Source organism: Microtus pennsylvanicus, chromosome 21, assembly GCF_037038515.1.
Source record: "Microtus pennsylvanicus isolate mMicPen1 chromosome 21, mMicPen1.hap1, whole genome shotgun sequence".
Taxonomy (NCBI): domain Eukaryota; kingdom Metazoa; phylum Chordata; class Mammalia; order Rodentia; family Cricetidae; genus Microtus; species Microtus pennsylvanicus.
Genome location: NC_134599.1, coordinates 10,182,965 through 10,209,680, shown reverse-complemented (window position 1 = coordinate 10,209,680; position 26,716 = coordinate 10,182,965). Strand labels below are relative to the sequence as shown.

General features: G+C 49.1%; 4 protein-coding genes across 4 annotated transcripts in view; all 4 read left to right on the top strand.

Annotated features, from left to right (window-relative positions):
- Positions 1–26,716, top strand: part of Hoxa3 (homeobox A3) — a 44,005-nt gene that overhangs the window by 1,844 nt on the left and 15,445 nt on the right. The window contains exon 2 of the mRNA XM_075955138.1: positions 10,322–10,425. The gene's annotated coding sequence lies outside the window, so the exon portion shown is untranslated. The remainder of the gene's footprint in view (positions 1–10,321; positions 10,426–26,716) is intronic.
- Positions 2,454–6,611, top strand: Hoxa6 (homeobox A6). Its single transcript, XM_075955142.1, has 2 exons — positions 2,454–3,078; positions 4,603–6,611. The coding sequence occupies exons 1-2, from the start codon at positions 2,637–2,639 to the stop codon at positions 4,860–4,862; spliced, it is 702 nt and encodes a 233-aa protein (XP_075811257.1). The 5' UTR covers positions 2,454–2,636; the 3' UTR covers positions 4,863–6,611.
- Positions 6,789–9,458, top strand: Hoxa5 (homeobox A5). Its single transcript, XM_075955141.1, has 2 exons — positions 6,789–7,459; positions 8,416–9,458. Exons 1-2 carry the CDS (start codon positions 6,898–6,900, stop codon positions 8,664–8,666), a joined length of 813 nt encoding a protein of 270 aa, XP_075811256.1. The 5' UTR covers positions 6,789–6,897; the 3' UTR covers positions 8,667–9,458.
- Hoxa4 (homeobox A4) lies at positions 19,520–21,606 on the top strand. The gene is made up of 2 exons (XM_075955114.1): positions 19,520–20,115; positions 20,607–21,606. Exons 1-2 carry the CDS (start codon positions 19,605–19,607, stop codon positions 20,954–20,956), a joined length of 861 nt encoding a protein of 286 aa, XP_075811229.1. The 5' UTR covers positions 19,520–19,604; the 3' UTR covers positions 20,957–21,606.

Genomic DNA, 26,716 nt, shown 5'->3' with positions numbered 1-26,716 from the left:
GGTCCTCCCACACACCTGCAGGCCCCGCTGCCAGGCTGGCTGAAGTGGAGGGGCTCAATGGGCAGCCCAGGGCAAGGGAAAACTCTGCGACCCTACTGCCATCCTAGCCTCTTTGAAGAGAAGATGAAAGGTAAGTTTTCTGTGTGGCTTTGACCTAGCAGAGAGTCCTGGGGTGGTCACTCTCATAACCTTAGGAGAGGCTCTGTGGAGAGTGTGGAGATCTTGCTCCCCACTCAGTGGATCCATCAGAACTGACTGACTCCCTGCCCCCCATATATACATATGGAAGAATAAACAGGTCCACTGCCAACTGAAATATGCACTAACCTTGTCTTACACGGAAAGATTTCAATTTAATTTTTTTCCCATCTTAATGTTTACAAAAGCTGGAAATACATTTTATGGCTCCTAGCTGAGAAATCAAATTCTCTTATTGGCTGAGACAATTAAATCTAGAATCCAGGTCAAATCAAAGCATAATATACGAGTGGTTAGCTGTCACCAGCTCCAACCCTATGCGGGACATGGAGGAATGAAAGAGAGATGATAAAAACAAACAATTAACACTTGCAAAATGACTATTTTCGCTTCAAATGACATTGGTTGAAATAATTGTTATCTGCTTTTTTTGTTTAAGAACCAATAACTCAAACTTATTTTCTTCAAAGAGCATTTTAAGGAAAAAAACTCCCCTTTTTTTCTCCCAAGTTTTCATGTTTTGTGTTTTGTGTATTGCATCTTCTCTGTGAGAAACGCTAAATTTTATCCTCTCCTGGATAACTCTTGGTCTTATGGAAAGAAAAAAACTTTCCTGGGTTGGAGAGATAAAGACTTCGGCACACCATTTGTAGTACAGCCTTCCTTTGGTGTGCTTTCATAGGCTCTCTGGAGGCCGACCTTAGGCAAGACCTTTTCCAGCTTTCGCCTTTTTTGAGGGGGAAGGAGGGAAGGTCAGGGGGAAAAAAAGCAAAGAAGAGATTAAGGAAGTCGTTACCAGATTCCTACAGGACCATTCCCAATTGTCCCCTCGGCCCAAACCCGGTCAGTCCGCACGAACCAGGGTTTTACAGATCTTACAAACAACCTCCTGAATTCCAACCAAATCTCGTAAACAGTCTCTCTGCCGCCCACGCAATTAGGGATTTTAAAGCCAAATCAAGGGCTTTTATAAGCCCTACAAACACAGTTGTGAAAATGCCATGGAACCGATATCACGTTTTACAAAATGAGACTGATCCTTATGCATGGAAGCCCAAGACAGGCTTTCCAGGTCCAATCTGGGACTCGTCAGGCCTGAGCCGGTGGTCAAGGCAATTCAGGATTCTGGAGCTAGTGACAGAGTGACAGAACTGTTCTGGTTTTTTAGCTACTGCCCCAGTAGGAGTATTTTGGGGGTGGGGAGGCAGGGGGAAATTGGGTATGCCACCACGACAGCGCAATCAACGTACTGCCGGGAAGCCAAGCCCATCAATTATCCCCGCGCAAGGATTTGGGCCGCAGGAGCTGCACTCTGAGCCCTGCTCAGCCGGGGCCCTGCATCTCTCTTGCTTCTAGAGTGAGACTAGGGAGAAGTGCATGTGGAGTTTTATCTGTCACTGCTCTAAGCCGTTCCAGTAGCTTAGGGGAGTCGTGCATGGGACACTGGGTGAGAGGAGTTAAGTCTCACGGATGGCTTCCTAGTCTGGTCTCCCGGTCTCACAAACACTGTTCTGTAGATTTCTTCTTGAAACTATGGGTTTTAGCCTCTCCTTTTCTGGGTTCACAGACAGGATACACGGTGCACAGTGGTGTTGTTGCTTGCTTTAAGCCCACGCAGGCACGGACCATTGCAGGCAAGTCAAACATGGAGGGCAGTATTGGGGAGAAGGGGGTACAGGAAGGCCCTGCCTTTGGCCTGGGCCTGGTCTAAGAGGGGTGGTCTTTCAGCCTTTGGCAGTAAGGCCCAACCTGTAGTAAGAATGGGAGGGGATAGGCGGTCAGGAATCCCTAAAGCGCGGGGGCTGAAAAGCAGCGTGAAGGCCTGGCTTCTCAGAGACCCTTCTCCAGCGCAAGAACCCATACCCACGGTTAAGGGAGTCCAAGGGGAGGGGCAGCAAAGGTCCCGCCTGGGACAGAGGGCTCTCCAGAGCAAAGCCATTCTCGTCACCGCCCCTTCTGGCTCAGGCTTGTCAGGTTTCCTGTTTGGAGGAGAAAACCAGCAAAAACCAACAAGGCAAAAAGGGAAAGAGGAAAGGGCAGGCCTGGTGGGGCCTTTTCATTGACCTGGGCACTAATGCCTCTACTCGACTCTGATCTACACATCCCTGCCCGGGCCGTGCCCACCGCTGGCGTTCAGGGGTGTGTGGGGGAGAGCGGGGGCCGGCTGGCTGTGTGCGCCCATTAATCTGCCGGGCGGGTGGCGGGCGGGCGGGCGGGCTGGGGGCTGTTTGTAACTTTGCTGCCTCGGTCGCCGTGGTCCCCGGGGAGCGGGCTCCGGCGCTCGCTCCCATTGGCCGCCGCTGCGTCAGCTGGTGCGATTTGCTGCTGTCGCTTTTGGCGTTCGGCCATCCAGAAACAAACCAGTTCGATGACTACTAATAGTTATAGCCAGATGTACTAATACACAACAAATCACAGTCCTGCAGAGGGGCGCGCAAATGAGTTCCTATTTTGTGAATCCCACTTTCCCTGGGAGCCTGCCCAGCGGCCAGGACTCCTTCTTGGGCCAGCTGCCCCTCTACCCGGCCGGCTATGACACGCTGAGGCCCTTCCCGGCCTCTTACGGGGCATCGAGTCTTCCGGACAAGACATACACCTCACCTTGTTTCTACCAACAGTCCAACTCGGTCCTGGCCTGCAACCGGGCATCCTACGAATACGGGGCCTCATGTTTCTATTCTGATAAGGACCTCAGTGGCGCCTCACCCTCGGGCAATAGCAAGCAGAGGGGCCCCGGGGACTACCTGCACTTTTCTCCCGAGCAGCAGTACAAACCTGACAGCAGCAGCGTGCAGGGCAAAGCCCTCCATGAGGAAGGCACCGACCGGAAGTACACGAGCCCTGTTTACCCCTGGATGCAGCGGATGAATTCCTGTGCGGGTAAGGCAATTTCCCTGCTCCCCCATCCTAGAGAGTGCAGGGAGAAGGAAAAGCTGGCAGGCAAGGAAGGAAGGAAGAAAGGAAGGAAGGAAGGAAGGAAGCAAGGAAGGAGAAAAAGAAAGGAAGGAAGGAGAGAAAGAGAAAGGAAGGAAGGAGAGATAGGTAGATAGATAGAATAGGAAGAAGGATAGAATGGACAAAGTTTCCATCTGTCTTTTTTTTAATTTGAGAAAGAGAGAGGGAGAGGGAGAGAGAGAGAGAGAGAGAGAGAGAGAGAGAGAGAGAGAGAGAGAGAGAGCCCTAAACATTCCCAGTGGAACAATCAGGCCCAGCCAGAGGAAAGCCTGGGCCAGGAGAGCCATGTAAGGTGACACTTTAGAGTGTGTGAAGGATTCATTCACTGCCAAGCTATATGAGACCTGTAACAGGGGCAACAGAATGGGGGGAGGGGGGGTCCGGTCCAGATGAGAAGGCTGCTCAGCTGCACCCTCATAACACCCCTCAAGTTTTCAAGCAAAAGGGGTCTCCAGAAAACACCATGGACAAACTCCTCCACACTCCCTCTCCTCTTTCTTCTGCCCTTTGCAAGCCCAGAAACCCAGGCAGGCAGAGGCCTTCTTTTCCTCACTTGACCTCTTTCAATGTCTCCAGCAAAGCTCTGAAGCTGTGGAAGGCCACCTTCTCAGAATATTCATATTCTCTCTCTCTCTCTCTCTCTCTCTCTCTCTCTCTCTCTCTCTCTCTCTCTCCTCTCCTCTCCTCTCCTCTCCTCTCCCACTTTTACCTTCCACTCAACTTCACACTTTAAGCCAACTTCTATCTCCTCCTGAGACCGTGCCTGAGCCTCACACCTGGCTTGGGTACCTCTGGCACCGGGACAGCCTATCACAGTCCTACCAGGGCCAGATCCCACCCGTTCACCTATGGAACCATCTCTTTACTCCAAGTTTTCCAAGATCCCACAGGGGGTCCCCTTTCCCCCTGCAGCTGGACAGAGCCTCATGAGGGCTTCAGAACTCACCCCCCCCCAAGCCTTCAGATGAATCACAGCACTTGCTAACAACATGCAAAGATTGGAGAAGGCTGGCCATATTTCAGTTTCCAAAAATACACTGAGATCCCACACGAGGAGCCTCCATGGCATCTTTCACAGACACCAATGTGAGAATTCAGTTTCCTTGCTGCTCCTAGGATCCCCACTTCATTTACAGACAAATAAACGCTACCCTCCCTTGAAACAGTGACTTTGGCCCCTCAAATTAAGAACGCCCATGCTATTTCCTCGCTTCTAATGGTTTTCTAACAAAACACATTTGTCAAAAGCAATAATTTCCCGCCCCAAGTCGATTTTAGGCGAAAACGTCTCTCTTGGTATGAAATCATCCTTGCCATTCAGCCGGCTTTTTGCCGGTGCTAGACGCTGGGGTAGCAGTAGGGAGTTTTCAGGCTTAGAGACTGCAGTGGGAAGGCACACGGAGTGCATTCGTTTGCTCTCGCTTACCCGCCACATATTTCTGCCTGCAGGTGCGGTGTATGGGAGTCACGGGCGCAGAGGCCGCCAGACCTACACTCGCTACCAGACTCTGGAGCTCGAAAAGGAATTCCACTTCAACCGCTACCTGACTCGGCGGCGCCGCATCGAGATCGCCAACGCGCTTTGCCTCACCGAGCGCCAGATCAAGATCTGGTTCCAGAATCGGCGCATGAAATGGAAAAAGGAAAATAAACTCATCAATTCCACACAACCCAGCGGGGAAGACTCTGAGGCCAAGGCGGGCGAGTAGACTTCAGGACAGGGACCAGGCCAGCGTCCTAACCTCTATTGGCTTTGCCCCCTGGTGCTCCTGCCTGCTCCCCAAGTTTTCTTCCAGCCTGCTCCCACCCGGGTGCTTCTGCAGTCCAAAGCTTTGCAGGAGTCTGCGCATTTACTTATTACAGAAAACAAGCAAACAAAACTCACACACCTAATGTCAGCTGTGGGACAGACATACTGTACACACACACACAGGTTCTTTCCCCCATTGCTGCCCGAGTCAGCTTGGGAGTCCCGGGGTGCACCCAGAATGTCCCTGCTGCTGTGATAGCGCCTCTGCGCTCCCTGAGCTACAAACGCGGTGTTGTTGAGGGAAGAAAGAGCCCCAGGCAGTGCCCGGTTTGCTGTCTGAGCTTTTCCGCTTTGGTCCCTCGCCATCAAATCTCGAAGGGCATCGCCAAATCGGCTCTGGCTACTGGAAAGAAAGGGCCTAAAGAGCTGGGCCCCAGCCCTATCGTGGCTTCTCAGGATGCCCCTAAACAAGAAGCCGGAGGAACAAAGGAGAACTCTCCTCTTCTCCGACAGAACCAAGTCTTTCAGCCGCCGCATAACAGTCATTGGGAGAGCTGCAGCTTCAGCCGAGGCGAACCAACCTGGGCGCGAGTGGAATAGTACAAGCTCGGGAGCGACAAGGCTCCTGCAAGCTCCTTGCTCCCGATTCCCACTCCCTGCCTCTTACAGAGTGGGTGCCGCCACCTAGAAGCTCCCAGGACCCAAAAGAGGGGGCCCAGGACCATGGGAGCCTGAAGAGTTCTAGCTAATAAGCATGCCAGGGGCGCCTGAGATGCCAGGCCTCTAGTAGGGAGATTCTGCTCGCCTCTCAGCAACATTTGTGATTTGATTTCGTCTTTTGGAGCCCAGGAAAATAACTACGGAGATACTAGGCACTGCCACGAAATGGTTCCATTAGTTCCCGCAATTTACTCCCGGAGGTCTAAGCAAGACCCCAAAAGCTTTATCCATGGTTCCCAACTTCCAAGCAGCCTCAGAGGCTGCAGGGAGTCAGGGCCCACTCTCTGGGTTCACCAAGAACCCTGCTACCTGGGGCCCGGTTGGCTGAAGGAACCAGACCAGGGATGAAGATATTCCAGGCTGGATAAATAAGCAAATCAGATAGCAAACTAATGATACGAAAAACGTATTTACACGGAAGAAAAATCGGCTCTGGTTATACGAGTGTATGGAATTTGACCTCGCCTCGGAGGAACACTACACAAAAGCTGTCTTTAATAGACGCTTGTCGTTTAAGAGCGGCAGGGACACTGCCCTTCACGCGCTCACAAACAAAAAAAGAAAAGAAAAAGCCTTAATTGTGACTGCTGCTGTGGGCAGGATTTATTTCTTCAATTGGCTAAATGGTCTTCCCTTCCCCGAAGGTGATATCTGTGTTTTCAAAATTCACAGCTGCGGGCCGGACGGGCAGGACCGACCCCAACCTCTACACAAAAATAAGAGGGGCTACAAAGCCAGGGAAATAAAGTTGTTGTAAATAATTCCAAGTCACCACCTCCCCCTAATCCTCTGCATCCTCGCCGGGCGTGCGATCGGCAGCTGACGGCCTCACAATTGGTACATCCTAATGGAACTGCGAGGGAAATGCAATAATTTTGCCATAATGGGCTGTAACCTCAATTCGACCCCGGCCCTTGCATCCCGAGGTCGGAAGCGATGCGATCCGCCCTGCCTCCAGAGGGTGGCGCTCGAGTCCGACTGAACGGCGGCGGCGGGTGGCGGGCACGCGCCCAGGGCGCGCGCGCCACCCCTCTCGCCTCCACCCAACTCCCCCATTAGTGCACGAGTTTACCTCTAGAGGTCATCAGGCAGGATTTACGACTGGACAACAAAAGCACGTGATTCGAAGTCGTACCCCATATTTGGGTGCCTACGTAGGAGGGAACCGAGTACATGTCCCAGTCATTTCCATAATTCATCATAAATTGTGCAAGGGTGCTATAGACGCACAAACGACCGCGAGCCACAAATCAAGCACACATATCAAAAAACAAATGAGCTCTTATTTTGTAAACTCATTTTGCGGTCGCTATCCAAATGGCCCGGACTACCAGTTGCATAATTATGGAGATCATAGTTCCGTGAGCGAACAATTCAGGGACTCGGCGAGCATGCACTCCGGCAGGTACGGCTACGGCTACAATGGCATGGATCTCAGCGTCGGCCGTTCGGGTTCCGGCCACTTTGGCTCTGGCGAGCGCGCCCGCAGCTACGCGGCCGGGGCCAGTGCGGCGCCCGCCGAGCCCAGGTACAGTCAGCCGGCCACGTCCACGCACTCGCCTCCGCCCGACCCGCTGCCCTGCTCGGCGGTGGCTCCCTCGCCCGGCAGCGACAGCCACCACGGCGGCAAAAACTCCCTGGGCAACTCCAGCGGCGCCTCGGCCAACGCGGGCAGCACCCACATCAGCAGCAGAGAGGGGGTTGGCACGGCGTCCGCAGCCGAGGAGGACGCCCCTGCCAGCAGCGAGCAGGCGAGCGCCCAGAGCGAGCCGAGCCCGGCGCCGCCAGCTCAACCTCAGATCTACCCCTGGATGCGCAAGCTGCACATTAGTCACGGTAAAGCCAGCCGTTTTCTGATCCACGCGTCCGTGGGGGCGCGGGTCTCGGTCACCCTCTGTTCTTTGCAGCCTCTCTCCGGGTCTCTCGCCTAGTCTCGCCTCTCTCCAGCCCGCAGAGCCTCTCCCTGCGGTTTTCCTTTCCCTGCCTTCCTCTTTACTTCCTCCCCATTACTGCAGCAGCATCCTGTATTCGCAAATACTGGGGGGAATGGGGTGGCCGAGCAAAAGTTTAGATGTTGAAAGAGGAAGAAATTCCATGTGGAACCCCAGTGCCTCGGAGCGCGCTTAAGGGTCAGGCCAGCCGAGCAGGACATGGAGAGGTAGGGATGGTAGTAGGGGCCGTGAATCGGGCTTGTCAGGGTGGATAATTTATGAGAAGGGCTACGCTGGGGAAACAGCGTTACTAATTACAGCCCCCTAAAAGGGGCTTGGGGGGGAAATCAGGCGAGGGAAGGCGAGATTCTGAAGTTTGGGGCCAAGAGAGAGAGGAAATGAAAGAAAATAAAAAGAAAGCGGGCGCCCCAAGCGTATAGGCTGGAACAGAAGGCGGCCAGGGCGGCTGGAACTTTAACAGAGGGTGACCCGGAGGCCACTTGGGAACTCAGAAAAAGACAGTGCTTTGGTGCATTTCTGAGCTGTGGGCAGCCTGGAAGGGCAATGCCCTGCTTATGACAACTCCTGGAGGGCCAAAGAGCAGAATGGGGTCGAGGGAGAGCCAGGCTGTCCTACAAGACGGGGTTCCAGTCTCAGGTGGGCCAGTTGTGCCCAGAGTCCCAATCCTGTTGTTTTTCACTTTAGAAAGGAAGAGGGAAGGAAATTCGGGAAGGGGGGAAAGTGCGGGGGTGGGGTGAGGGGGGACTTGTTGAGCCTTTTCCCTCAGCTCAGGACCCTGGCTGAGTCTTAGAACCAGGTGCTAAGGAGTTGGTGGCTAAACCGCTGACTTTTCTGTTGCAGACAACATAGGCGGCCCAGAAGGCAAAAGGGCCCGGACGGCCTACACGCGCTACCAGACCCTGGAGCTGGAGAAGGAATTCCACTTCAACCGCTACCTGACCCGCCGAAGAAGAATTGAAATAGCACATGCTCTTTGCCTCTCCGAGAGACAAATTAAAATCTGGTTCCAAAACCGGAGGATGAAGTGGAAAAAAGATAACAAGCTGAAAAGCATGAGCATGGCCGCGGCGGGAGGGGCCTTCCGCCCCTGAGCCTCTGGGCGGTTAAAGTACTGAGCAGTAGTAGCGGAGCCCTCCCTCCGTAATGTCAGTACTAAGGTGACTGTCTCAAACTCCCCCTGTGTTCCTTCTGTGAAGAAGCCCTGTTCTCGTTGCCCTAATTCATCTTTTAATCATGAGCCTGTTTATTGCCATTATAGCGCCTGTATAAGTAGATCTGCCTCTGTTCATCTCTTTGTCCTGAATGGCTTTGTCTTGAAAAAAAAAAAATAGATGTTTTAACTTATTTATATGAAGCAAGCTGTGTTACTTGAAGTAACTAAAACAAAAAAAAAAAGAAAGAAAAAAAAACCCACACACACAGAAAAAGCCCCCCCCTTCAACCTCGTTTAGTGCCAATGTTGTGTGTTGCACTTGAGTTGGTTAACGTGCATGTGCGTGGAAGTGTTCCTGTCTCAATAGCTCCAAGCTGTTAAAGATATTTTTATCCAAACTACCTATATTCCTTGTGTAATTAATGCTGTTGTAGAGGTGACTTGATGAGACACAACTTAACTTGTTCATCGTGTAGTGGCTAGTGACTGTGACGAAAACTGTGACTCCAAGCGGTGTGTCCCTGCGTGCCTTTGTAGGACCCTTTGCACGAACTCTGGAAGTGGCTCTTCTAAGCGCAGCTTCAGTGATGTATGTTTTTGTGAACAAAGTTACAAATTTTGTTCGAGTCTGGCTGTTTAAGCAAACTGTGATCAGCTTTTTTTTTTGTATTTGTTTTTGAGGAAAAAATACTGACTGGAAACAAAAAATAAACTTTCTATTGTAAGTTCTCTTGGTCGTCTGATTTGTGCTAAACAGCAAGCTAGGGCTCTTTCTGCTTTTCTGTCTGTCCAGCCGTGCTGGAAGCTGGTGCGTCTGAGACTACCTGGGCAGCTTGCCTCTTCAGGTGGCCTCCCACCACCACCTTGACTCACACCGCCTTCCTAACTCTGAGCCATCAGAAAATTCAGGCCAGAAGCAGGTGGGAAAAGCTGTAAGAGGTTCCAAGGCCTGAGTCAACCCTGTCCATCTCTGAGGAAACCAAGTTAACTTAGTGGGTGCCAAAAAGGAGAGAAAGAGAAAGGAGAGAAAAGCCAGGGCTTTGTTAGCCACAGTCCGGCCCACACAGATCCTTCATCCCTAAGGCTGTCCTAGGCCTTGCTGAAGGGGATCCTCTGCCAGGATGTAGACCCCAAACCCCCTGCCCACTAACCCACCCTAGTACCCCTTCCCCACTCCTCTTACTTAACCCAGTTTGCTTCTTTTGCTACAATTAATTTGCTACAAATGGAAAGTACTTACCCCATCCTAGCTCCATTGGGAAACTCCTCAGAGCAGCTAAAGCGCAACTAGAGATTTGCACATTTACCCACTGCTTACACGGATGCCGCCTTTCCTTTTAAAAGTTATATAACAGTAAACTTTATAAGCCCCAGTTCCGGCTATATGACATTTGGGTGCCAAATGAATAGGGTTTTGTCTATGAATTAGATCGTAAAATCATCCATAGCACAGACAGATCGGCTCACTGGCTATAAAACGTCACGTGGGGCCATTAAAGTAAGTTTTATGGTTTTGGGGAGTTGACATCCAACATTATATACCACATAACATATAATCTCACTAACGCTGGACTCCATTTGACTCTTTTGCAGGCTACGTGTGCTGCCTGGTCATTCAAATTGTCAATTTTAGGTCCAGAAGTGTCCAAACCACAAGTTCTCAAAACTCTCTGAAAAATGGCTCCCTCCAAGTTAAGGTAAGCTCTTGCCTCTCGAGTTTATTTGCACTCCGAAAAGTTTCTTGCTCCTCTTTCTCTCTGGCTCAGTAACGCTGAAACTGTCTCTGAATTAAAAAATGGGAGAAGAAAGTTTTCCCTCTGCCCAAATTAGCAAAGTCAGAGCCAGCTTTGTGGGGGCAGCACGGTGAACAGCGCCTGTGGCCGAGCCGCATCCCAGGCCTAACTTTAATTGCTCACAATCGGGGATGTTAATGACTTCCGCTGCTCCCGCCGGCGTGCAAAAAGATGATTTTTTGTGTGTGTGAGAATGGGTCTGTGTGTGAAACTTGGCAACCCCTGTCCCTCTTTCTAAGCTTGGCCAGGTCCAGGCCCTTTGGGGGTCGCGGAGCTCTGGGATGCGGGGCCTGGGAGTTGAAGGGGCTCGGGCCACTGAAGTAGAAGGCTGAACTGAACTGGAGAGTTTGAAAGAAAGGCCCGGGTAGGGCCGAGGCCGATACTGGCGGGATTCCTTATGGGGCTGTGGCAATATGTCTTCGCGGGCCAGGGTCATTTGGCAGGACTGAATTGAGGCGGCGGCCTTCGATGCTGGGTTTCAGACTGGCTGGAGACAGCAGAAGCTGGCTGGGGCCTTGGCTGTGTGGCAGAGACCAGACTGCTAGCACCCACAGAACGCTGGGGGCAGCGGGTCCCCACCTAGGAGGTAGAGGGTACTCAGCTCCCCCGAACAGGGCCAGGCCCTGAACCCTGTTCGCCAGTTCTTTTCTTTTTGCCTCCGAGTTCTCACCCGCCTGTGAGTCTGAAGCAATAAACTTTATGGCCGGATTTAACTTTAGTCTTTGAATCCCCAGGCTAACTGAAAGGGGTGAAAGCGCTTTCTTTTCTTCCGCCTGCCTTTCTTCTGCTTCCCTTCTCTCCTTTTCCTACATTTCTTTGTAGGAGAAAGACATCAATGCTCAGGACCCCCAAAAGGCAAGTCAGGTGACTCCCTAGATAACACTAAGGGCAGAGAGAAGCGTACCCCTATACAACATGCAGACCAATTCCTTCTTCTGAAACTGTGCCTAAAGTTTTGAGGGAAATTGAGGTGTCTTCAATGCCCAACTTAAAAGTTCCTAGAGTCATTAGGTTGTTTTTCTTGACACACCATAAAGGGTAGTTTAGGAAGAAATTGCTCGTTTGTCAGTAGGAGATTTCCTTATCTCTTTTGTTATTTGTTCTTTCTGTTTGATCCCAGGAAATTTACATAATATATGTTTTCCAAAACAGTCTCCAAAATTGCACCAATGAGTGAAGTTAGGTGAAATAAAAATTTCCTGGGTACAATTCCATCCGGGCCCCAGCCTCCCACGTCCTTCAATGGCAAAGCAAACCAAATAACTAGGGACCTGCTGGCCTGTTCTGGGGTCTTTTCAGGATAGGTACCCATCAGAGACCTAATATATTCCCCCAATCCTGTTTGAAGAGCTCAGCCAATATTTCCACCTATATTTAGACATGAAACGAAAAAATGAAAATAAGAAAGAACTCTTCTTTTTCTCTGGAGCTGGGTAGGCCCTCCTTTTAAGTATTAGCTGCTAAAGGAATTGGCCAAGTGCTTAAAGAGAAACATTTTAAAGTGTTGCTTACACATCCCTCTCTTTCATTCAATGTAGATCCACAGAAGCCCCAAATTCAAAGATACAAAGAAAGAAAAACCTAGGACATTTGGGGGAAAAAAAACTCTCTTAAAAAATCACACTTCCCCTAAACAGTGGGGAGCTGAGGACTCACAAAGTTATTTTGTGTGGAGTGAATATTGGAACTTCAGTACTCAGGAAGACGGTGTCCATCTCTTAGGAAGGAACTGGAGTCAAAAATTTTACATGAAAATGGCTTCTTACTACTTGATGTGTCTTGGGATGCTGGATTCTTTGTTTTGCTGCTCTGAGTTATTAGAAAATGCTGGGTTGTTGTTTTCTTTCGGTTATATGTCTGGTGATTTTGCTTGCCTAATTTTTGGTGGCTGAAACTAGGGGGGGAAAACCACCCAATGGTCATAGAAATGCTGGTGTTCGTGGATGTATCTAGGAGAAAGAAAGCCTCCACAGCACCCGCTGGCCACACCCTGAGGTGTGGGAGTGGGTACAAAAGCTGATGGTATTGTATCGAACCAAATACGTTCTCAGGGATCTTCCCCACAAATTAAAAAAAAAAAAAAGAAATACAGGCCTTGAGTGGTGTCAGCTTGCTTATTTCTGTCTGTTTTAATCTTCACAAGGCTTAAGTAGAATTTAAGAGGGCAGGTTGACCCACGTGGAGTTAAGTGACTTTTGAGAAATACAGCATCCAGTTAGATCTATGGGACTGTTATTGGAGGAAATGTTTTCTTTCTGTTTTCATGGGAAGCGTACTTAAAAAGGTGATTGGTTATCTGCTCATTTTGTAGATGAGTTATATCTTTTTATGGATTCTTTTGAATCTTTTTTTAAAAGAGGAAGAGAGAGAGAGAGAGAGAGAGAGAGAGAGAGAGAGAGAGAGAGAGAGAGAGACCCTCCCACTGAGGGCTTTTTGAAGACATCCAGCTTCAGTTGGTGGCAGAAATCTGTGTGTTCTCTTGTAAAAGGAGAAGGTAGCGGAAATGTGTAGAGCCCTGTTTGTTTCTCCATGCCAGGAAGAGTGTATTCCCTTGACTGTGAGTACCATAGGACACTTCTGGTAACACTTGCTTAGGGGTTTGTTAGGGTTTCCCTGGTCTAAACTCAAGCATCATGCCAAGATCCTTTTTCTCCTATGATTCCTCACTTTGTCCTGCTTCCTTTGGCTCTGGGAGAGCAAGACAGAGTTTTCTACCAGAAACAGTGGTTCTCACTTGTTGAGAGTCCGAGAATGTTCCATCCCTACAACCACAGTGCAGAAGATTGGCTGTTAGAGAGGAAGGCAACTGTTTCAACTTCCAAGATGCCCTTAACGACTTTCATTCTCTGGCTGGAGTCTCCTCCTGCCCTGCCCATCATCAAGAAGGCAGGGTAGCTTAGGCTGTAGCCCTTTGGCTTCCATTGGGGAAATTTTCTTCTAGCTAATGACAAGAGTATAAACAAGATGCCAAGGCAAAAGTGAGGGGTTCAATCTAGGGGTTCAGCCAAACAGGGAGGGGGCTCCAGAGCACTAGTCTTCAGAACTGGAGGGGAAGCCCAGATTTGTTATGCTTGGTGTTTTCTGAAAAAAAAAAAATTTGTTCTTCCATCGATTCTATCTCCACAAACTGGCCTTTTCAATAATAATATTTGTTATGAAGGTTACTGGGTAATTATTGCGATTTTGTGGAGCAGTCCTTGCTGGAGGTGAAGTCTGTCATCGCCTAACAAATGGCGCCCATGCAGTTCACTGCCGGGTTAAGTAAATGCAGAGAATATAAATCTGCACACCCCAGGACCCGCCAGCAGAGCACGCTTTAGTACAAGTTCACAGTCAACCAGCCCGCCCGGGCCAGCTTGCCCAACAATTAAGGCTAAGGCTTTATTTTTAAATAAAACAAAAAACCGCCCCCACTCCCTTGCCAGATCACCCTCCCCCCTCTTTTCTTACACTTCTGCTTCAAAAAGATTCTCTAGTTCTCCCCTAAACTGTCCTCTTTTGTGTGGTCGCCAGTGATTTCAAGTTAATCTAGCTCCTAATTCCTGACTTAAAAAAAGGGTGGGGGGGAGAGAAGAAGAAGAAGCAGGAGGCTGGTTTGACAGGAAACATGGTCACAAATGCACAGAAATATACACTCCATCCTCTAATTCTAACTGAAAGGGGTAGGAACAGGACTGCCTAACATCTAGAGGGCCCCTTCCCCCTAAAGAGGGGGCTCGGGCTGTGTATCTTTGTGGTTAGCACATTACAACTGCAGGTCAAAAAGTTGAGGGTCAAAAGTTTACACTGTGCAGCACTCTTAGTCATCTGCCCAGACAGAGTCTGATGTCGATGTTAGAGCTGCGATCTTGACTATCAGCACAAAAGATAAAATGGCTCAGAGTGACGCGTGGATCACGGTGTGGACTCCAGGTGAACCCTAGTGGTTGAATGACCTCAATTACGGAGGAAAGGGTAGAAAATTCCTCTTTTTGGGAGTAATACATGCTGTATTTCATATTGAATTATCACTCCCATTCTGAGGGAATAGCAGCAGGTAAATAGGCATAGATTACCAAAACACCAAAACCTTAAATGCTGGAGGACCAAGAAGGGTTTGTGGGCTTGTCACAAAATAAAAATGCTTAGAACTCATAGGAGGATCGTTAAAATACCAAGAAGCAAGTTTCGAATGTTCCATTATGCCCCCTTTATATGAAAACAGGAGAGTGATTCTGATTAGTCTGGGTGTTTTTTTTTAAATGTTGTAATACATATAATAATCTCTAAAGTGGGGGAAAAAAGGGCAGATATCTTGCAAAGAGTATTCTTGGCAAATTTCAAGTATAGATTATGCCCCCCCCCCAACTCACTAAATGCAAAGGATGTCAGAGCAGGGACATGGAAGCCCCAATGAAAGGGACAGGACTCCTAAAGCCACCACTGCCAGCAGGAAAATGCTTATCAGTGTTACTATGTTCACATGGTTGGAAACATTTCTCTTATGTTTATTATGAAACCACTGTTGGCTATAAAGACTGCTACAATCTGCCAGATGAGTAACGGTATAGAAGGCAGGAAGCTGGGTTCCTCCATACCCGGGCACATTGTAAAAGCACCAGGCTTCTGTTCTCCAGAAAACACTTCCAAAAAAGAGGTGTGGAACAGGGGTGGAGGATGAACTGAGGACATGGGAGTGAGCTAAGGAGGAGGGTGGGAGGACAGAAGAGAAGGGGAACCCTGGGTTTAGAAGCAGACGGGGACCATGCCTAATTTGTCTGCTGCAAATGAAGTGTTAACCAATATTTTATTTTTCATACATCTAGATTAGCTTTAAGTGTGTGGGTTGGAATTTGCTTGCTAGGGGACATAGTTTCCTTCCCTGTGTGTTGACCTTCAAGTAATCGAGGGAGGAAAGCAACAAAGAGAAAGAGAAAATATTTTTCTTCTTAATTTTGGGACTAATTTAAGGACTCGGAATGTCACCCTCGCAGGTATGTTTGAGACAATCCCTACACATTCAGGATAATTAGATTTAATGGTGCCACGTGTATATTCAGGGGTAACGTAAATATTTCCCAAATGTTGTCTTCATGAAAGCAAGGAACCTGAGTGCCTCTACTGTGCCAATGTGTAAAGCTTTTACTCCGGCCAGGAGCTTGGAGCCAAATGGGGTTTGCCAGATGAAATGGAAGGTCACTGCTGTCATAGCAGTAAGCTCTTCACATCTGGTCGCTTGAAATGAAAAGAATAGAACCCAGTCCCCCCCCCTTCACCCAGAAATGAGGTCTCTTCCAGAGAATCTTTTCATTGTGTGTTTGGTTAAAGCCATGTGACATACCTAGGAAACGTTTTAGCATCAATACTCAAAAAACAGCCTTTAGCTGTCTAGTGACGGAATGGACCTGTGGAAGCCACTGTTTTGAGAATGCTTGATCACTAGGGTTTTGTTTTGTTTTGAATACCATCCTGGATAAATAATCCTGGGTAATCATCCTAAAATGTATATCAGTCCTTATGTCTGGACTGTATTTTTATTTCAAACCATCACCAGGAAATTACACACTAAAGAAATTAATTGGTAAAAATAGTCAGTCGAATGTTATTCCTCTATAACCAAATGCCTAGTGTAGGTGGGAGGAATCTCTTAAATGCCACTACCAGGCAGTTTAAAATCCTGCCATTCCCCCAATTTGCTCCAGAGAAGTGCCTGAGATAGAGGACAGCCCAGAGGCCCTCACTCTAAAGAACAAAGGACAAATACAGTCAATACATCCCATAATGCTTACATTTCCTTTGCCTTTTACCCTTGGTTTTTCCTGGGAAGGACTGACCTGGGCAAAGCACCCGACTCTCTAAAAGACACTGTATAGACCTTTTAGAAGCGCAAAGTCCAAGGCTGAGGTGAACTTCAGGTCAGCGCGTCTAACAAATATGAAAATGTCGGCTGGTGAGGGCGAGCCTGTGACTTAACAAAGACTGTCAATGTGTAAGATTAATAAGAAACAAAATGCACACGGTGTCACTGTTCGGTCACTTTGAAACTTCGGACAGGGTTGCATTCAAGTGGGAAGGCTGTTCCAAATATATTCAAAATGATTCAAATCAGATTCAAACCAAGCTGCACACCCTGCCTCCTCCTAGTCCCCTTTCCCTCAGACTCCGGTCGCCTCTCCTTCTCCATCTGGAACTCGAGGGCATGATGAAAAGTTATTTCACTTAATGGGATATTAAGAAAGCTTTTGGGGGAATATATGTTATCTCTGCACGTGGAAATGAACAAATGTGCTTACCAGTTTCCCAAGGAAAAGATAGCGCTTCAACCCCGCTTGGGACTAGAGCCAGTTGGTGTGCGAAGATTAACATGCCCCTCTCTGCTCCATTCCAGGGCACCCCATCTTTTCCCTTGGCAAGATGCTGCTGGTAAACCTGGGTTTGTTTTTCTAATTGAGTTAGTTTCTTCCTAGCTCTCCTTTGGTGTCTCGGATATTATGTAAAGGCAAGAGGTGCTTTTCTTTAGTTTTAACGTTTTTCAAAAGATTATTCGATTCAATGGGATTATGCTATGGCTTCCTTGCCAAGGGAGGCTGTGGAAGGTTCAGGAAAGGCACTGAAACTGTTTATTACAGCCATAAATCTTGCAGTAAAATGTCAAAATGTCGGTGTGTGAGATAACACTTGGTGGTCCTGGCTCCGTGTGTGTTTATGATAGAAGCACAGAGACAAGTTACAGGCCTTGAGGGATTCTGTGCAAGCCCCATCTTCCTCAAGTCATAGAACCTCCGGAAACAGGCATCGCTAACTCATCCAGCTTAATCATATACAAAACAGTGCCAGTGTCTCCTCAATACTTAAAAGGAGAGACTCTGTAGACCATTCTGAGGCTAAACAACATGAATTCTGTGTCTCAATGCCTGTAAATAATATTAAACAGGCATGGTTAGGTCTCCTGTGCTCAAAACTGGTGACACCAGGAACCGGTGAGATTTCCTTATCATGCTTTTCCTCCAACTTGAAACATAGCCGGATGTGCAATACACATAAATTTGTATCTACAGTATATATGTATATATATATATGTATTACTTATGTTGATATATATACATATAATTTATGTATATATTTTCTTGCTAGAAAGGGCTAGATTTCCTCACTCCAGTCTATAGAGGATATCTAAAGATCATAATCAGTGCTGATTTCTGTCTGTGGCTCAGATTTCATTTAAAAAAATTCAGGGTGCCACAAGGCAGTGGACAGCTCTCTGTGGGCACAAGCACTCAGTGTGGAGAAACCTCTTTGTGTTCCTTCAGGACGATTCCGGTCTGAAGCTAACATGATCCCTTTTTAAACCTCTTTTCCTAAATTAAAGATTAGTCTCATATAATAGTCTTTATGTGACTAAGTATTAAACGACTATCCATCAAATGGATATATCCCAGCATTTAGTTGCCCGAATGAGTAACCGATAGAATTGAAGATAGAACTGGTGTTCTTTTTGAAGTGTCCCAGGCTTGGGTTATAACTTTCCTTGTCTCAGTTGTGAGAAGGTTGTTGGTTTATATTGCTGTTTGAAAAATCAACTAGGTACACCGACTCAAATATCTCTGCTTTGTATGCCAGCGTGAGAGTTATTTTTAGACCGGTGACAGGCTAGTTTGCAGTGTTTTACTATCGTGCAAAGGGGATCTAGGCATGTCTGCTATTCAGAAGAGAGGGAGGAGGACAAACGCATCAGTATTTACTTCAAAGATCAACATTAGGTGGAATTAATAAGTAATTTATTTGTCAATAATGGCATAATTAGTTTACCCATCAAATTTCAATTACCAAATGGCAGACAACAGTCCCCCCTCTCTCCTTTCCGGAGCTACTGATATCGTTAATATGCTAATCTTCAGCAATTCAGAAATTACAGGCTGTCCTGTAAATATAACCCTAGCCCCAGATACAGCCTGAGGAAACAACACCCAAAAAGAGGAGAGAGAAAAAAAAGTTAGAAAAGAGCAGAAGACGATCAGACCCGCCAAGGATTTTATTCTATGTCAAGCTTGTTTCTGTTTGGGGTTTGTTCTGTAATACGAAGTTACTGGATTCGAAAGCCGGGTTGTGTGCAGGCGTCACCTCTCCATCCCCACTCCAGGGGAGGCCTCACCACAGCGCCGTAAAGGAGACCTGTTTAGCTAGCTTGTCAGCGCCTTCATATATAGGAAGGTTCCAGTTCGGAAATAAAAAATGCTGTAAGAATTCTGCCTCTGGAAAAAAAGAAAGAAAGAAAAAATTAAGTACCCTGCGGTTTTACTGGGCTGCCCTCCCTGTACATCCTTTAGTATTGTTTAGCGGCTCATTCCACCCACCCTTTCTGTGCGGCTCCAGGCCGGCTTCGCAAGGGACTCCCCCGACAGCCGGGTGGAGGTGCAGGGTGCGGGTAAAAAACAAAAACAAAAACAAAACACGGACGAGAAAAATGGGTCTGTAGGCCTCCTCCGTTTTATTTCAGGGCTAGGATAAAAAGTCAAGGTCTGCCTCTTGGTCCCAGTGTCCTTTCCTCTCCTGGAGGGCCTCGAACCCTCGGAGGATCACCCGAGGCCTGGATGGACGGGAGGTCAGCGCTGAGCCGTGGAAACCAGCTGCCCCGAGGCCTCTGTCGGCCCCAGACAGACGTGGGCAGAAAGAGGGCTCGACAGGACCCACAGCCTAACGGGCCCCGACTTCTCAGCCCGAATCCAACTTGGGGGGCAGAGGCACCCAAGCCCCAGCTCACTCCTCCCGCCCGGGTGGAGAGCCGCATCCATCACGCCCCCGCGTGTTTCCTGATCCGGGTCCGCGCGCGCCGATCGTCCATTGGCCGGGTCGCGGCACGTGGGGCGCGGGGCGGGGCGCGCAGGGCTGCGGGGAGCGCGCGCGCGGGGCGGGGGGAGGAGCGGCGCGAACTTCGGCGGCGACGGCGGGAGGGGGAAGGGCAGGCGTTTGACAGCGGGGGGAGGGGCGGGCGCCGGGGATGGGGTGGGGGGGCCTGGGAAGCGCGGCGAGAGGGGGAGGGGCCTCAGCGAGCGCAGAAAAACGACACCGCGAGAAAAATTAGTATTTTTGCACTTCACAAATTAATGACCATGAGCTCGTTTTTGATAAACTCCAACTACATCGAGCCCAAGTTCCCTCCCTTCGAGGAGTTCGCACCGCACGGTGGCCCGGGCGGAGGGGACGGCGGCGCGGGCGGGGGTCCCGGCTTCCCGCGGCCGCAGACCACCCCGCACCTGCCGGCCCCGAACCTACGCGCTGCCCGCCAGCCCCCCGCCTACTACGCGCCACGGGCGCGCGAGTCCAGCTACCCCGGGGGCCTGTACCCCGCGCCCGCCGCCGCCTGCCCCTACGCCTGCCGCGGCACCAGCCCCGCGCGACCCGAGCAGTCCCCGGTCCCCGGCGCGCACCCCAGCCCGGCCCCGCAGACCCCTGCGCCCCCTCGGCACTGCGCTCCAGGCTCCGCCACTCCGGCTGTCGCGACGGGGGGCAGCGCCCCCGCGTGCCCGCTGCTGCTGGCGGACCAGGGGCCGGCGGGCCCGAAGGGCAAGGAGCCGGTGGTGTACCCCTGGATGAAGAAGATCCACGTGAGCGCCGGTATGTGGCGCCGCTGGGAGGGCAGCGGGCGAGGGGACGCGGGGCAGGGCGCGGGAGGGGAGCCCCCCATCTGGCCCGCGCTTTGGCTGTGGGTGTGTATGCGCTGCCCAAAGCCTGGTCCCAACGTGAGAACCCTTTTGTACCCAGGGTCCCTTTATCCCAAGATTTACGAGACGCCAAACTGTTAGGGCAGTAATTATAGCCCCCATAAATTTAATTGCCCTGGCAGAGGCTCCGGGCCATGTGTCTTTGAAGCTTTTCTTCAGCCCCAATGCCCAGCACCATTCTTTATGGCTCTCGGGTGTTTCCCGTTGTCAATAGCCTGTGAAACATTTTCTTTGCCGTTTTATGTATCTTGCGTGAACTTGGTGTCAGGTTATTATATAATGATGATGTCCAATTGCTCTTCTCCACCCTATCTCCTCTCTCCTCCTCTCCTTCTCTTCCACTCCCTCCTCCTTGGCCTTCTCCTTCGGGGTCCTGGCGTTCAGTCAACCCCAGTTATAACGGAGGCGAGCCCAAGCGCTCTCGAACCGCCTACACCCGGCAGCAGGTCTTGGAGCTGGAGAAAGAATTCCACTTTAACCGCTACCTGACCCGGCGGCGCCGCATCGAGATCGCCCACACGCTCTGCTTGTCTGAGCGCCAGGTCAAGATCTGGTTTCAAAACCGGAGAATGAAGTGGAAGAAAGACCACAAACTTCCTAACACCAAGATGCGATCTTCCAACCCTACCTCGGCCCCTGCCGGCCCGCCTGGGAAAGCACAAACTCATAGCCCCCACCCCCATACCCACCCTCTCCCCAGTGCCTCCACACCCATTCCCTCCTCCTCCATATAACCATCTGGGGACCAAATCAGTTTCTGTCACTTACCTGCCCTTCTCCTTTCCTGCTCCTATTCTCATCCACTCCTCCCCAAGGAAACCAATCAGACACCAAAACAAAATTCAACTTGCTGGAAACCATAACCAAAAAGAAGAGAGTATCCCTGGTAAGTGTCTGTGCGATCCCCAGGAGGACATCTACCCTGGACACTGCATAGTGAACAACCTGCTGACCTGGAGGACAGCCTTTCCAGGCTTGGATACCTATGAGGTATCCAAGGGTCGTCGACTTGTCATTGAAGACCCTTGAGTCAGCTGGACAGCGCATGCTGACTGGGGATATGTACTTGTATCTTTGTTACAAGCAGAAGAGGCTGTCCCAGCTCCCTGACCTTCATCTTCTACATTCAGGCAGCTCACATGAGCTTTACTGAGTAGACATTGTGGACCTCACCAGATTATTTAATTCTCAAAATGTGTAGACCTTGATGGTAGGTGTGGCATGTAGTTTCCTCTCCATGCATTTATTTAAGATACTGTTATAGAGATATTGTTGTCTTATTCTTGGGCACAATCTTGGGGGAGAGGGCAATGCAGTTAGATCCACTTGCAACTGTACAAAGTGATACGGCTGTGTCAAAAGGAATGTGCTAAGAATAAACATTTTAAAAAACATTGAAAACGTAAGAGGCAGATTTGTATGTATTCCAAGCTTTTCATAAAAGCAAAAGTACAAAGAAACCAACTCCTCTTGGTGGAGATATTTGACCTGTGTGCAGAAGCCTTGTAGACAGTGTAAGCTGGGGTCACATTCTGAGTGCTCTAGAATTTGTGTCTGTGTGCGTATGTGTGTGTGTGTGTTCAACTTGATCTGAATTCTTGTCAAGCTTGACCCACTATGGAAATGTTCCAAAAAGCAGAAGGCTCTTGAGTCCTGAGAGGGCTCCTCTTCTTTCCAAACTTGGCCAGGCTTTCAGGCTTCAAGTCTCTGTAAGGCATCGAAACATGTCCGTCCCTGCAATGAAAGGTGAAACCGTGCAGAGCAGAGGCCCAGGAGTTTCTGCAGCTGTTCCCCAGGATGAACTCTGAGCACACTTGGAAAGAGGCGGCCCCTTGGCGTTCGTTGCACCTTCACACTTAATCTGCCTGTTTCCCTGGAGATAAAAAATAGTTTGTGCAAAGGGTTGAGATTGCTTTTTGGTTTTTTGGCTGGTCTGACAGTCTTCTCGCTGAACACAGCTTGGGAATTTTTGTTTGCTTCTTTAAGAAGAGCTTTTAGAGTCAAGTGAACTTTCCCCACCACACTCTCCAAAGTATCCTCTGAGGGAGTAAGAAGTATAATGACACCCCAAAATACACCCTAAGCAAAGTAGAGTTGAAAGAGTTCACTGTTGGAAGAAAGCCAAACTCTGATTAGGGTCACTTTCCTCAGTGCTGGGGGAGGGGTTTTCTGTGCACACCCAGAGATCTAGACCTAAATGGTGAAAAAAAATATGAAAACTCCTTTCTCTATCTCTGTAACCCTAGTACTTGTTCATTGGTTGAAATTTGATACTCAGGCATCACACACACACACACACACACACACACACTGTACATAATATTAGAACTGCCACCTGGCCTTGAAGCAGAGCAGTTTTGGGGTTTGTAATAAATGTACAGGAGGGAAGGGATGTTCACCTACTTCTGTAACATCAGAGGGGATTTAAAACCATTTCCATAAGTGGGACAAGCTCAGCCACACTTGCTGTACTGAGTACAAGCAAGCCCAGGGGGAGGGGTGGGGGAATCTGCTCTCTGCCTGTAGGTAAGCTAGCTTTTAGAAAGAAGTGATGGGCTGTAGTCTCTGAGAGACCAAGAGAATTCATGGGGAAAGGAGTATACACATGGCTTCCCAAGTCAGGAAGAACCTGGCAAAAAGTGCATTTTATAAGGTGTGAACAGGCACTGAGCATTTGTGGAGGCAGTGTAGCAACAGCTACAACTTATTAACTCCTCTACTACACGCACTTGTAAAGCAAAATTAAATCACACTGAAAATAGCAATTTCCCTAGGAATCATTAATCACCTCATACAATAAATACTTCTTTGTAATTCAACAGCAATTCTGAAAGGCATTCTCTGGGAAGTGTCTTTGGAGGGAAGAGGGGTCCTCTTGCACATAATGCTTTCTCAGGCAAAGAGGCAGCATCTTGCTTGAATGCATATGTATTTACACGCACGAGCACACACACACACACACACACGCACGCACGCGCACACACACACAGGCTCTTAGTGGAAACTGAATGTCAAGCCACAAAATCTCAAGTGGCAGATTTTCATCACTTAAGGTAAATTCTTGTATTTCTCCTCAGTGGGGAAAGAAGGATGTGAGGCACAAACTGACTTCATTCTGGAGCTATTGGTGGGTAGGTGAAGGGGGTGCCTTTCATTTGTCCATTCAGAAAAGGAAACGAGAGACAAGATCCTTTTTTTAAATGCTGCTTTGGGATAAGATGTCATGTTTGCATTGATGATTAAGATATTGGTGTTTTGCAAAACCAAAGTTATTGAAAATGCTATGAATGATTATGCCATTTCTTCATGGTGGGTGTTCTATTTGTGATCCAGGCAGCCTTTAGGGGAGCTCGCTAGAACAGCTTAGAAAATCTCACTGTGCACTCTGAAATCGTTCATTGTCTGCCCTTTGTCAGGGCAGCCATGAGAGTTCACTGAGAGGACAGATTTTCTATCTCATTAATTGTTTTTTTTTTTTAAAGCAAACCTACTAGTCCTTCAAACCCTTGACCTTTAAGGACAGTATTTTGTGTAAACTCTGTAGTTCTCTTACCAAAACGACCCTTGCCCATGCTCCCCCTCCCACTTTTCCCCTCTTTTCCTCCCATCCACAATCATCCCCTTTAGTCACAGAGCCAAGCTGTGCATGCCTCTGGAGAGAAAAGTTTTGTCAACATCTGAAATCAACCTAAATCGGGTAGGAGACACTTTAATGGTCACAGTTTGAATTAAGTACTTAACACTCTCCCCCTTGAAGAAAAATGGCAGCTTGCAGGCTTTCTGTGCTAGTTTCGCTGAAATCTACGATATACCCGGTGTTTTATTACAGCAGGAATTCATCTGTGACAGGCATAGTGGAGTACTTAATACCCAGGATGGAGCTCATGGGAAGATTACCCAGATATATGGGGCGGGCTCACTCACACTGTCTCTGTCTTTATATCAGCGATCCCAGAGTGCCCTAGTCCCTCTGCTTCTTCCCCTTCTCCCCAGGTCTTCTGGACACCACTATTTCCCTACGCTCTCAAACTGTGCCGCTGTCCCCTGCTGCCTTCCCTCTAGCAGTTCCAACACAGAAACAGATCAGCAACTCTTCAGAGTGGAAGGAGAGACACTCCAAAGAATGAATGTAGTAAATGAGGACCTAGGGCTTCTGAGCCCCACGAGTGGGTTCTGTACAAGCAATAGGCCTTCGCCACCATTCCCTTGCTGTCTGCATCAATAGGTGTAGTCGTACAAGGAAAAACTCAGTCCTAACCTTTTCCAACTGCTGTTCCTGGCATCCCTTTCTTATACACTGCATCAAGGGGGAAAATACTTTGTACTTAAAAGAGGATGGTGTGTGCCTGGTGGTGGTGGTGGTGGTGGTGGTGGTGGTGCACACCTTTAATCCCAGCACTTGGGAGGCAGAGGCAGATGGAGCTCTGAGTTTGAGGTCAGCCTGGTCTACAGAGCAAGTGCTAGGATAACCAGGGCTACACAGAGAAACCCTGTCTTGAAAAAAACAAAAGGAAACAAAAAGGATGGTATACAGGGCAGAGGAGGAGGAGAAATGGGGTAATACCAGGGAGGCGTCATGAAACCTAATCTGTCACTGCTGCCTTAGAACTCAGATGTCCCCATTTCTAATCTGAAGATGTTAAGACGAAAGAGAACTGGGGGGCATTTTAGTTTAGTTGTCGCAGTGTACAGAAGAGGAAACTGAGGCAGTTGGATGACTCTCTTCAACTTCCTTATGCTAATGAGAATGTGGGCTGTAGAACCTTTGGCACCATTCTGGATGGGCAGAAGTGCATCGACATCTTTCTGCTGCAGGGTAAACAGGAATAGAGGACTGGAGATGGGTATCTAGGCTTGGGATGGGTGGGGTCGCAGGTGTGTGTATAGTCTGGAAGAAGAATGGATGTGTTTCTAAAGCTGCCCTGGGAGATGATGTAACTGAACTGCCTTATCCTTGCCATTCGAGCAGGTGCACTGGCCACTCTGCTCAGGTGAGGGTGCCTACAGGGCTGGTGGCCCCAGAATGACTAATTCTGAAGTGCTCAACCCAGCATGTCCATGGCATTCCCTTTTAGGAATACAATGGTTGTGTTTTGGAAACCTGGGGAACAAAAAAAAGCCAAGTATGGACCTTGGTTGCCACTGATAAAGGTGTAGCGCCTGTTAGAGTAGAAGGAGATATTGAAATTGTGATCTTTGTGGTCACGTGACTCATTAAATAATTAACGCAGATCGTCAGGAATGGATCTGAGTCATCAGGGCCTCACTAGGAATGCATCTCTCAGTAGTGAGACTTCATCTTCCTCTTTGATTTTCAAATACACACACCTTCAGACCTATCTCCAAAGGCTTAATTTAACTCCACCAGGAAGGCAAAGCCTTTTGGTGTGGAAAACGGAGCTGTCCGGCGCTTACCAGGTCCAAGGCTTTCTTGTAAGATTGCTGCGAGTCCAGGGAGGCTCTGTGTCCAGGGAAATGTGAGTTTCTTCCTTCCTTCCTTCCTTCCTTCCTTCCTTCCTTCCTTCCTTCCTTCCTCCCTCCCTCCCTCCCTCCCTCCCTCCCTCTTTTCCTTCCTTCCTTCCTTCCTCCCTCCCTCCCTCCCTCCCTCCCTCCTTTCCTTCCTTCCTTCCTTCCTTCCTTCCTTCCTTCCTTCCTTCCTTCCTTCCTTCCTTTCTCCCTCTCCTCGTGGTCATATTCTGGTTGCTGACTAAGTGGGACAGAAGTGCAGACAGTTGGTAATGTTCTGATTCACGCTGGGGAGGGCTGCAGAGATACCACAGGAGGAGCACGCGGCTTTGTTCAATTTTTCCCGGTGTTCATAAATCACTGGCGCTAGGCAAGCAAGGGAGCAAGTAGATGCCAAAAAAACGCGGGAGAGGCCACAACGGCTGCAGCCATTGCAGAGCAAGAGACCTGAGCAGCGTCTCTCCGTGACTCACTAGTCTGAAGGATTTATGGGGAACAGGAACCATGAATATTAGATTTAAGGATAAATAGATAGCAACAACAATAATAGCCATAATAATTACAATACTCCCAAACCTTGTGTGTGGTAGGGGTGGTGGAGGAGGTCTGGGGCACAGCAGATCTTTCTGGGATGAGGTTGAGAGGCAAAGTACATGCCCTAGGCCCCCACCATACTCAGGATCACATCAGGAGTCCCAAGGCTAGGGGTATCTCTCCTTGAAGACACAGATCGAGAGCTTGCACAAAACAAAAGGGTCATGAGTGGATTCTGGTCCTGAGCATCCTTATGGAGGGTAAAGGCTGTGGGTGCATTTGTGGCAGAAGGCAGCTGCCAGTTTGCTGCCAAGCCTCAGCACTCTAGGAGGCTCCCGAGCCAAGAGTCAGGCAATTCCCCAGCTCCTTGGTACTTCTTTCCTGGCTATCAGCTGGCTTGCATAGGTGTAGGACAGACCTACAAAGGGCTGGTTTGGAGCAGGCTGGCAGGTGGGTACTGATTGGGTTAGGGTCAGGACCATAGAAGCAAAAAT

Excerpts from the sequence above, each read along its gene's own strand:
- Hoxa6 (XM_075955142.1), top strand. The coding sequence starts at position 2,637 with ATGAGTTCCTATTTTGTGAATCCCACTTTCCCTGGGAGCCTGCCCAGC. Across the intron at positions 3,079-4,602 it reads GCGGATGAATTCCTGTGCGG|GTGCGGTGTATGGGAGTCAC; the intron begins GTAAGGCAATTT and ends TTCTGCCTGCAG.
- Hoxa4 (XM_075955114.1), top strand. The coding sequence starts at position 19,605 with ATGACCATGAGCTCGTTTTTGATAAACTCCAACTACATCGAGCCCAAG. Across the intron at positions 20,116-20,606 it reads GAAGATCCACGTGAGCGCCG|TCAACCCCAGTTATAACGGA; the intron begins GTATGTGGCGCC and ends CCTGGCGTTCAG.
- Hoxa5 (XM_075955141.1), top strand. The coding sequence starts at position 6,898 with ATGAGCTCTTATTTTGTAAACTCATTTTGCGGTCGCTATCCAAATGGC. Across the intron at positions 7,460-8,415 it reads CAAGCTGCACATTAGTCACG|ACAACATAGGCGGCCCAGAA; the intron begins GTAAAGCCAGCC and ends TTTCTGTTGCAG.